The 11,542-nt window shown below is 49.8% G+C and overlaps 1 protein-coding gene across 2 annotated transcripts in view; it reads left to right on the forward strand.

Annotated features, from left to right (window-relative positions):
* Window positions 1–11,542, forward strand: part of NECAB2 (N-terminal EF-hand calcium binding protein 2) — a 34,062-nt gene that overhangs the window by 17,429 nt on the left and 5,091 nt on the right. For both annotated transcript variants that reach the window (XM_011971074.1, XM_011971150.1), the window contains 4 exons: window positions 4,591–4,727; window positions 8,366–8,484; window positions 8,675–8,754; window positions 11,294–11,347. In XM_011971074.1, coding sequence (XP_011826464.1) covers window positions 4,591–4,727; window positions 8,366–8,484; window positions 8,675–8,754; window positions 11,294–11,347 — 390 coding nt within the window. The remainder of the gene's footprint in view (window positions 1–4,590; window positions 4,728–8,365; window positions 8,485–8,674; window positions 8,755–11,293; window positions 11,348–11,542) is intronic.

Consider the following 11,542-nt stretch of genomic DNA (forward strand, 5'->3'; position numbering starts at 1 on the left):
ATACGAAGTTTCTCTCTTGTTGACCAGGCCAGCGTACAATGGCTTGATCTGATCTCAGCTCAATGCAACCTCTGCTTCCCAGGTTCAAGCGATTCTTGCACCTCGGCCTCCCGAGTAGCTGGGATTACAGGCATGCACCACCACGCCCGGCTAATTTTTGTGTTTTTAGTAGAGACGGGTTTTCACCCTGTTGGCCAGGCTGGTCTCGAACTCCTGACCTCAGGTGTTCCACCTGCCTCGGCCTCCCAAAGTGCTGGGATTACAGGCACGAGCCACTGCGCCTGGCCCAAAGATTTTCTTTAACTCAATGTGAGAATCAGTAAGATGTTGGAACTGGCTCAAAAGAGAATTGAAAGAACTTGTGCACTAATGTATTAGGTAAATAGCAGTTCCGAAATCAATTGGTGAATAAATGCATGACTGGTCACTATCCCAGGGCAACAACCAATTGCCCTGTGGAGAGTGCCAGACAAAATTCCTGGGCATTTCTGAGGAAGAGAATTTTTTTATTTTTTTATAAGATGTGGTCTTGTGTTGCCAGGCTGGAGTACGGTGGCACAGTCATTACTTGCTGCAGCCTCAACCTCCCAGACCCAAGCGATCCTCCCACCTCAGCCTTCCAGGTTGCTGGGACCACAGGTGGGCGCCACCACTCCTGGCTAATTTTTTTCTTCTCTTTTTTTTTTTTTTTCTTTTTGGTAGCAACAGGGTTTCCCTATGTTGCTTAGACTAGTCTCAAACTCCTGGGCTCAGGCAATCCTCTCCCACCTTGGCCTCTGAAAATGCTGGGATTACAGGCATAAGCCACCATGCCCAGCCGGAAGAGAACTCTTTGAATTATTATAAATGGTCTGTGTCCACAGAGTTGTAAAAGTTGCTCCAGGGAGGGTAGGAGTGGGGTGAGGGTTGAAACATTACCTCGTAGGTACAATGTTCAATATGTGGGTGATGGGTACACTAGAAACTCCACCCCCACCATGACGTACCCGTGTAACAAACAAGTACATGTACCCTCTGAAATCTGAAATAAGACTCATAAAACATAAAACCCAACTTTCTGTCCTCTGCTTCCCTCCTTTAACAAGTTCTCAAATCTGTCTTTCAAATAAATCAGTTTTGGAAAACAAAACAAAGTAGCTCCTGAATAAGGAAAGACTTAGATAAACTAGAAAAAACAGTGAACTTAGAAAAACAAGAAACCCAAGAGTTGTTTTTGCCCATTTCAAAGACTTTCACTGTTCTAACAGTGCCCTTTGCATCCTTATTTATGATTATCTAATGTTTCTGTCCTGTGGGACAGGGGTTAGCTAATTTCTCCCATCCAAGTACTAACCAGGCCCGACCCTGCTTAGCTTCCGAGATCAGATGAGATCGGGCGCGTTCAGGGTGGTATGGCCGTAGACAGCTAATTTCTCATACTAAATTGTGTTTTGTCGTTAAATCTTTGGGTTTCTAATGGTTTTCCTTTCTATATTTTTAGCCATGTTGTTTGATGCATATAGACTTGTTATAGTATTTTTGTTATATATAAATGGTACGTAGTTGATATGCAAAATTTAGAGAGTAAAGTATAAAGAAAATTCAAATTGCTTCTAATTCCCACTATCCCTCACTACTGGTAACATTTTGGTTTATTACCTTTAGCATTTTTTATGTGTATTTCTTAAATTTATAATCTGTGTACAAAAATGTATTTCCTGCTCTTTTACCTAATATTTTAACATTTTCCCCGTTATTAAAACTGTTCAAAAGCATCATTTTAAATATTTTAATGTACTTATTTTTTTTTCTTCTGTTAGGTATATTAGATTATTTCCAAGTTTTTGCTAGTATGAATACCTTGTGGGAGACATAGTTGTCCATATTTTGCACTATTTCTTGAGGATAATTTATCAGAGTTGGGGAATTACTGGGTTAAAAAATCTGAGCAGTTTATGGCACTTCACTTATAGCAAAATGGTTTGATTAGATGGCTGTAAGCATTGAAGTCCCCATGGCTATATCCTGTGTCAGTACATGAAGATTTAATAATGGCATGTCCTTGTTATAACTTATGCCTTTTATCATTATATTCCTACCTTTCTTGGGCAATACTTTCTCATTTAAATTCTAACTTGATAGTGATATTGCACCTTATCCTGTTCATTCAATCACCAGGTGGTTACTGAATCTTTACACAGGCTTTTCTTTATAAGTCCTTTGTGCTGTTTTGGTTTAGGTGCACTTCTGATGGACCTTGTTTAATCAGATCTAGGACTGTGTCTTTATATAAGGGAATTCGGGCTGCCTTTTTCATTATGATTGTTTTATTTGCTCTGACTGTTGTGTTTTATTCTTCCCTTTTTTTATGCTTTCTTCATGTCTTTTACATTTTACCTTTTGGTGCTCTGCCCTGTTTATATCATGGATTATGATTTGGAATGTACAATTCCTAGTTTTCACTTTACAAAAATATATTATTAACATTCTTAATCCTATTTTTATACTTAGCTAATAAACATTTTCTCTTCCCTTTGGGAATAAAAATAATTTTTAAGATTTTAGGCTTTTTTCCCCTATACTTTATTGACTAAATCCAATATAGTTGAAATTAAACCATTAGTGGTCAATGTTTTTATTTCCTAACTTCTGTAACCTGAATGTTTAATTTGAGTGATCACTGTTACTTCTTTTCACAACTTCCCCATATGAAGAACTTTCCCTCATTGAAGCCCAGATGACTTAGGACAAATTCTTAAGCATTGTTTGCAGAAAAGGTGCTCATCTAGTAAAATTTCAGAAATTTGCAGGTTTCTGGAGATCTCCCAGTTGTTCTACCAATGAGTAACTTGTCCACTGGATGCAAAATTTCTCCATCTGAGACTTTCCCTATGGAGCCTGTGGAGCTGGTCTCTTGTCTGAGGCAGCTCAGTCCCCTCACCATGATGTAATATGCTCATGTAACAAATAGGCACCTGTACCCCCGTGTCAAATCTGGGATTGTATCTTTACGTTGGGGAATGTAGGCTGCTTTTCAATTGTGGTGGAGGAGGAATCAGGAAAATCTTCATTTTTTTACTCCTTGGAAAATAACTTGTCTTCTTTGGAATTCAGCTAACTGGTAACACTGATCCCTGACCACATCTTCAGTCATTGGTCCGGGTGCTTTTAACACACACTTCAGCCCATTTTTCTGCTTGATCACTTCTAGCAGCCTTTTTCTTTATGTTTAAATATTTTACCAAGCTATGCCTTTATGTCCATTTTTGGCCATTCGCGTGTCTGGAGTCTGTTGATTGCTGGATCATGTGTGGTTTCGGTCATTGTCATGTATCAGGCTGCCGGAACCTGCCATGCTGTAAGAACCTGACGTACTTTTGGCCATGTACTCTCTCAGGGTCTGTCCCCAGCAGGCCCTGGTCCAGCCATCAGCTCGGGGGGGTTGTCCACCTCCACCATGCCTTAGCTGTCTTCTTGTGTGCCCCTCCTCCTCCTCCTCTGTTTCTCAGTCTGTCTCTCAGCCGTGTTTCCCATTGTGCAATTATTGCTAATTAATTCCCAGTCAGAGTGATGGATGGTTTAATTTGCTTTCCTTGAGAGCCGTGTTTTTGCTTGCCTTGCCAGGGACTGGGCAGAATTCCAAGGCGCCTGGGGCAGGTGGCTTGGGAAGGGCGGGGTCTTGGCAGAGGAGGCCAGGAGAGCAGGTCAGGGTTTGGGAGACCCAGGATCCCCCAACACAGCATCATTTTCATCATCTTGTCCTTGAGCGACATGGATAAGCAGAGCCTTCTCCCTTCTGCTATAAAGCCTTTGCAGCCCAAAGCATCTCCGCTGGATCCAAAAGCTTGAGAAATGTCCTTGCAGAGTCTCAGGACAGAGGTGGAAATTCTGTTCCACACCACAGAGCAAAACTTGGAGAAAACTCTTTTTCATCTTTTCCCCAGAGTTCCCCTGGTCGTAGCATCTGCTAAGACCCCCTCTCTGATTCCCTCCAGGCTCCTCTCTGGCCGCCTCCTTTTGATTACTAAGCCCCGGGCACTTTCCTCCCTTGAGCAGCTTTTGATTCCGTTTTGTCGTTTTCCTTAGTAGCAGCCTGGAGATCCAGAAGCCCTAGGAATCCTCCTTGGAGGAGCAAGGAGGGAGGGAAGGTTGTGGATTCTTCTTGCCTCATGATTATCCTTGTCACAGCAACAACAAAACCACCAGTCGCTATCACTGCCACCATCACCGTCATCTCTACTGTAGCACCTACTGTTGATTGAGTGTTTGCTGTGTGACCGGCCCTGTGCAGAGCATTTTATACACATGTCGCCATTTAATCTTTACTAGAACCTTGTAAGACAGATACTTCAGTGACCCCATTATACTTGGGGAGGTCACAGAGCTAGTAAGTGGTGAAGCCAGGGTTCAAATTTGGTCTCTAAACCTCTAGCCTCTGCATTGGACACACTCCAGCCTCTAAGACTGGACCCCAAGAGGCTATGGGGTCCTCCCTTCCCTTTGCAAAGCAAATTCACCAGCACCAGCTTCCCCCCGACTCCTGTGCTAGACCCCACCTCAAATTTCCGTCCCACCCGTTTCCCCTCAGTGCCCCTTCCCTTCCCTCTACAGGTTTATGAGGGCGGGAGCAATGTGGACCAGTTCGTGACCCGCTTCCTCCTGAAGGAGACAGCCAATCAGATCCAGTCACTGCTGAGCTCCGTGGAGAGTGCAGTGGAGGCCATCGAGGAACAGACCGGCCAGCTCCGGTGAGTCTCTGAGACCCTGCAGGGTACCATGGGGGTATGCGATGCATACGCACGTGCCCACCTGCTGCTTGGTGGGGGTGTCTGTGTACCTAAGAGCTGGGTAACCTTGGGCAAGTTGCCACAGCTCTCTGTGCCTTCAGTGCTCCGCTGTGTAATATAGGCACGATAATATGCCTGAAACCTCAGCCATTGCAAGGACTGAATGAGATAGTAAATGCTCAGGAGAATGCCCTGGTGCACGTATTTATTAATATGCCTGGTGAAGACACCGTTTCCCAGACTCTAATTTGTTTTGCCGCATCCACATACTACTTACTGTTTATGCAGAACTATTCTGTGGTTTCGCCTACATTTTATTTTTAATTTTTTTAAATTTTAGACAGAGTCTTGCTCTGTCGCCCAGGAGTGCAGTGGCGTGATCTTGGCTCACTACAACCTCTCCCTCCCCGGGTTCAAGCAATTCTCATGCCTCAGCCTCCTGAGGAGCTGGGACTGCAGGTGTGCAACACCATGCCTGGCTGATTTTTGTATTTTTAGTAGAGACGGGGTCTTGTCATGTTGGCCAGTCTGCTCTTGAACTCCTGGCCTCACGTGATCCACCTGCCTCAGCCTCCCAAAGTGCTGGGATTACAGGCGTGAGCCACCGCACCCAGCCTATTTTCTCTGTCTCTCTCTCTCTCTCTTTCTTTCTCTCTTTCTTTCTTTCTCTTTTTCTTTCTGTCTGTCTGTCTTCTTTTTCTCTTTCTTTTCTTTTCTTTTCTTTTTTTTGAGACCAAATATTGCTCTGTTACCCAGGCTGGAGCGCAGTGGTGTGATCTCAGCTCGCTGCAACCTCTGCCTCCCAGGTTCAAGCGATTCTCCTGCCTCAGCCTCCCTAGTAGCTGGGATTACAGGTGCCCGCTGTCACACACCCAGTTAATTTTTGTATTTTTAGTAGAGATGGGGTTTCACCATGTTGGTCAGGCTGATCTTGAACTCCTGACCCCAGGTGATCCACCCACCTCAGCCTCCAAGTGCTGGGATTGCCGGCTTGAGCCATGGAGCCCGGCCTTATTTTATTTTTCGACACAGGATCTCGCTGTGTCCCCCAGGCTGGAGTACAGTGGCACCACTGTGGCTCACTGCAATCTCCAACTCAGGTTCAAGCAATTCTCCCACCTCAGCCTCCCAAGGAGCTGGGGCTACAGACACGTATTCCCACCACACCCAGCTATTTTTTGATTTTATTTTTTGTAGAGATGGGGTCTTGCCATGTTGGCCAGGCTGTTCTCAAACTCCTGGTCTCAGCAATCCTGCTGTGTCAGCCTCCCAAAGGGCTGGGATTACAGGCAGGAGCTGCTGCACCCCAGCCCACTTTTGAAAATTAGAGATCAGTTTAGGAAATGGCATATGGTTATAACTGCACTCTCAGCACCACATGCTGTAAGTGAAGTAACTGTAAAAACAAGCACCCATCATTGCTTACCATCCAGCTTGAATCCTGAGGCTTGCCACCTCTCTGTTAAAAACAGAGACTGGGAAATCAGAGAGAGGTGTTGAAGACAGTAGTAGCAAGTTGAGACTTTCTCAGGAGGACTGAAAGAGACGTGAAAGCAGGTGGTTTTCTCACAATATTTGGTCTTGTGTTAGGCCTTGTTTGTATGCTTGGAACCATGGGAATGCATCTGGGGTCCCCTCCCAGGTGGTAGATGCTGTGTTAGGGCTGTGACGTGGTATTTAGAGAGAAGTGGCATTCTCTTGGCTCAGCAGTCCTAGCTCCCTGGGGACCACGAGCACACCCCACCTCCATTTGCTGTTCTGAGTTGAGACAAACCCCTCTTTGCCCAGTTCTTCCCAGAACAGCTCATGTGCTTGGCACAGAGAAGAAAAAGAGGAAATGCAAACAGGTGAGGGCAACAGCCAGGTGTTGGCACCCAAGCTCGATTGAGCCTTGAATTTCCCAGGCAGAGGCACGTGAGGTCCAGGATGTTGGTTTGCTGGGGACAGGAGTTTGATTGTGTGTTTCTTCGTGGGTGAAGAGCTGGTCCTGATCAGATATGGTTGTGAAGGTCGCTCTGAGATACTGTTTCCAGATGAGTTTGCTCTGAGCATTTGCTGCTGAATCACTTGGGAAAATTAACACATAGATTCCCGGGCTCCTGGCCATACCCACTGGCCAGAATCCCTGGGAGCGGAGGCCAGAACTCTGCATGTGTGGTCAGTCTCGTGATTCTTGGGTTCCCTCGAATTAGCAGCCATCACTATGAAAGCTGACACTTAGATTTCCTTGGTTTTCCTGTTCCTATCTTGATGAAAACTTGCTGTTTTGATTCTGCCACAGAACAGATAGTATTGTTGCACAGTTTTCAGAGCTGACTTTCCGCACTAGACACGTGATGGATCACGTGTCAGCAGTTCCGTCCACCTGCCCCCACGGTGGGACCTTACTTGGGGATGTGGTCGGAGGGGCAGCTTGTCGTGATGCCTCGTTCCACACGTGCCTCCCTTGAACTTCCCCAAATCTCAGCTAGTTTGGCTCTAGGCTGTGCGTCCCTGAAGACTGTCCTGTTTCCCAGCCCCGGGACAGTCTCCCAGGATGTCGCCCCTAGCACAGGCTACTGGCTCAGACCCCACCGCCCAGGAGCCCTGAGCAACCTGTCATGGTCTGAGGGACACATTTAATTTCCTGCTGGTTTATAGAGAAGGCATGATTGACACCACAAAGGCTCTGCCAGCCTCTCCCCTCCCAAGGTGGGAGTCGAGTTTGCTCCCTCGGCATGGGGGAGAGCCTGGCTGAGTGCGCAAGGTTCACAAGAGTCAAATTCCAGAATGCACCAAGACCGTGGTGCACAGACACCAAGGGAGTGTGGGGGCCGTGCACAGGGCACTGTGTGTGTCTTTTGGGGGGAGTGTCTGTGTTTCTGTATGTCTGCCGGGAGCTTTTCAGCATCCTTTTGCACGGGAGGATTTGGTCATTCACAGAGCATTTTTTGAGTCACTACTATGGGCTGGGCACGATGCAAGGTGAGCAGTGTGTGTGTGTGTCTGTCTGCCTCTGGCTAGCTGTGCCTGTCATGGCACAGGGGTGTGTGCACATCAGTGTGCACAGGAGTAGGGGTGTCCAGGGCCAGGAGATGGGGCCAGGCCCAGGTCAGGATGACAGTTTTTGTCGTGTTACATCCCCACTGTCTCTTTAGGTCTCGCTTTTATGTGTATGTGTTGGAGGGAGTCTTGAAATCAGGTCCACCACCCCAGAGGGCAGCAGACATTAAATTGGCTTATGAGGGAGGGGGACTTGGTCACGCCACAGCTTGGGCTCTACAGGTGCCTGAAAGCTTCGAGCTGTTAGGGTGGGGGTGGGCGCCTGGCTCAGTCTCACCCTGGAACTGAATCTCTTGGGGGAAAAGGCCTGGGCCGTGGGGTCCTAGAATGGAGCTGAATTCAAATCCCAGCTCTGCCCAGCTAGCTGCGTGGCCCTGGCTGAGTCACCTGCTTTACAAACCTCATTTCCTCCTCTGTCAAAACAAAGGCCATGATGCAAGTTCTATGCATGTGTGAGCCCACTGTCAGTGCTTAATAAATGCCTGTTGAAGCGGCTAGAAATGGTCAGGGCCCTGAAGCTGCCGTCATAGTCTGTGTGTTTTCCATTCAAACTGCAGACAGAACCACAGCAGACCCAGCCACGGTGTGGCACAGACCTGGTATGGAAGCCCCACTCGCGCCTCTGCCCCCAACCACAAGCTCATGGCCGTGGAACAAGGCAAGAGCCTTCCATCTGGTGAGAGAAAGCAGGGGCCCTGGTGGGGGTAGCGGCTGGAGGTCCCTAGGAGTTCTGAGAGTCCTCTGACGGGGACTGGGGAGATGAGGGGCCAGTTTGACGCCCCTGGAAGGGCTGGGTGTTTCAGCTTCCCCCCAAAGCCCTCGCCCTGCCCCCCACTGAAGTCTGTGTGTCTCTTTCTCTTCCGCAGCCACTGAGGATGCAAAGGAAGAGGGTCTGGAAGCGCAGATCAGCCGCTTGGCAGAGCTGATTGGGAGGCTGGAGAGCAAAGTAAGCCCTGGCGTGACCCCCCCGCCTCTGCTCCTCCCAAGCCCTGAAGGAGTGCAGAGTTAGGGCTGGGGTTCAGGACAAAAGTCTGGGCTGCAGAGGGGCCAGGGAACCATGAAAAGACATCCCTCCGTGGGGCGTGGGTGCCGAGGACGAAGCTAAGGGTGAAACCCCGGGGGATGCGTGTGTTGTTCAGGCCCAAGGAGGGGCGCCTGGCAAAGGGAGTGTTGGAGGGTCGCGTGGGCCGGCAGGCAGCAGGAGCAGCTCCAGGAGCAGAGGGTGGTCAGCAGGGTCCCGTGTTGCAAGGCCCTAGTTTCAAGGAGACTTTGCTCTGAAATGGCTGGAGCAGGTATTGGCCAAGAGGCAGCCCCAGGACGAGAGAGAGACGTGATGATTCGGGAGAGATTCAAAACAAGGAAGGAAGTGACCAGCAGTAGCACATGTATTAAGTGTGATATGGGACATCCACGGGTGATAGAAAATGGCACAGCCCTTACAGAAGACACTTTCAGAGAATGTCTCATGACTCGGGATAGAGTGCTCATGATGTGACCATTTGGTGGAGAGAAAAGTTTGTCTTAGGGCCTACGGACAGATGGGCTCAGGGATCAGTCAGAATTCTGGTTGTGCCGCTTCATAGCTGTGGAGCCCTGGGCCAGGGACTTGTCCTCCCTGAGGCTTAGATTCCTCCTCTGATGATCAAGAAAATACCCTGGAGAATGGGACCCCTCCCTCACAGGGGTGTCATTAGGATGAACCAAAGTGATGTCTCAGTGGTTCAGCACAGGACCCGGTGCCGTAGTTTGCATTTAATATGAGCAATGTTAGCAATTATTATGAGGCATTCTGTTACCCAAGCCTATCCACATGCACACACCACACCCATATACCCACAGAAGCCAAGGTGACTGAGCTCCCAGAACCCTGGGATTGAAGTGGTTTTATGTTTCTCCTATTTTTCGGTATTTTTTTTTTACACCCTTTGTAAAAGGTATTGCTACTTTTAGTTTGGGGGTTCTGAGGAATTCATGGGGGCAGGAACAAGGGGCCCCCCCACACGGAGAGAGGCAGAGGCTGACGTGGAACGAAGTCCGAGGGAGGAAGCTCAAACTTCCTCCTGCAGGGATGAGGCTGAGGTGGAGTTACCTTCTTGTTGAAGTCGGCTGGGCTGCAGGAGCGGCTCGGAGGGGACCCCGTGGCCCGGTTGTCATAACAACTCAGCGGGTGCCTCGGGAGGGAGACTCTTTGAAGTTTATTTTTAGAGCCCGGTCGCCCTAACAACCAGGCTGGCTGGTAACCACGGAGTACCTGGGCGTCCTGGAGACGGGGTGGGACCAGGTTCTCCTCCCCAGTCTCTAATTGGCCCGGGCGGTCAGCAGGGGCCAATCCAGGCCTGGCTTCAGGCCCCGCCCTTCACCGGCCAACCTGGGCTGCCAAGGATGGAGGCCCTAGGGGCGGCTGGCTAGGAGAAGAATGGGGCAGATATGGGGGCCACATCCTCCTATGGCTCTTCCAGCCCCAGCCCTGCAGGACCCCTCACGGATGCTTGTAAAGCCATGGAAACAGACCTGATCTTGCCAGGCACAGCTTCAGCACTTGCCAAGGTGTGTTCATGCTGTGTGCCCTGGAGAAGGCAGTACACCTGCCAGGATCAGCTACTACAGGGCCCCTTGCTCATTTAGAACGTCACGGTGGTGACTGCACAGACTCCTCCACCTGCTGCTGTTTTCCTTATTAACCGGTGTTCTTTACCTGTGCTCTGTGTGACTCCCACAGACGGTCTGTCCTCATGGAGGATGGATGGAGACAGCCACAGAGGTGGTGGTTAGTGGGCTGCCCAAGCTAAAGGAAGCAGCAGCAGGATCCTGTGCGTCAGCGTCAGGTAGAGACGCTGGGTTCAGACCCACGCTCTGACACTTACACGGCTTTCGTGCCTTCAGAGCCGGGGTTGTCTGCCGTGACAGAGTGACTGGGGATCATCTGTGAGGGCTTGGCCCTGGGTAGGCACCAGGCGTGGGTGAACAGAGCAGATGTGGTTCCTGGAGCCTGAAACTTACAGTGGGGTAGCACCTACCCTGGGGAGTCTGGAAGATTGAATGTGTATTTGTAAACCATCTAGGCCAGAGAAAACAGGTCACCCCATTCGATCCCTGAGGCGCTGGGGGTTATGATTGGGGGTGAATTGTAAGTTATAGGGAATCTAAGGGCTGTTGCTCATCATCGTGGCAAACCCCAGCATCTTGGACTCGGGCCTCTGGATTCCCCAGTGCTGCCTCTCCCAAGCTGTCCTTGCCCCAGCAACATGTTCTGGGCCCCCCTTATGCCCTCTGTAGTGGATCACCTGGGCCTCTCTGCCTCCCATTGCCCCTAGATGCCAGGGCCAGAGGGAGTCTCTGCCACTTCCTAGGGTTGGTCTTCCAGCCCTGTGTAACAGGGCCCGGCCCTTAGGAGCTCCCAACCGTCCCAGGGATCCCAGAGCTCCTGGCACCGGGGGCGGAGTGGGGCTCTGGGTCTGGCATCACTGTGTGCTGGACTGTTTCAGGCACTGTGGTTCGACCTGCAGCAGCGCCTCTCGGATGAAGATGGCACCAACATGGTGAGTCCCCTTCCCACCTCTCTCCTGGGACCACATCCCTGCCCATACCAAGTGGCTCAATGTCCCGACCCCCCTCTCCCTGCCTGGGACCACAATGAGGGGAGATGTGGCCCTAGTACTTGGCCCCCAGACCCTGCCCTGGCCCAGGAGCCACCCCACTGACTCTGGGGGTATTTCTTGAGGCTCCCTGGCCCC

Source organism: Mandrillus leucophaeus, unplaced genomic scaffold, assembly GCF_000951045.1.
Source record: "Mandrillus leucophaeus isolate KB7577 unplaced genomic scaffold, Mleu.le_1.0 Scaffold10, whole genome shotgun sequence".
Taxonomy (NCBI): domain Eukaryota; kingdom Metazoa; phylum Chordata; class Mammalia; order Primates; family Cercopithecidae; genus Mandrillus; species Mandrillus leucophaeus.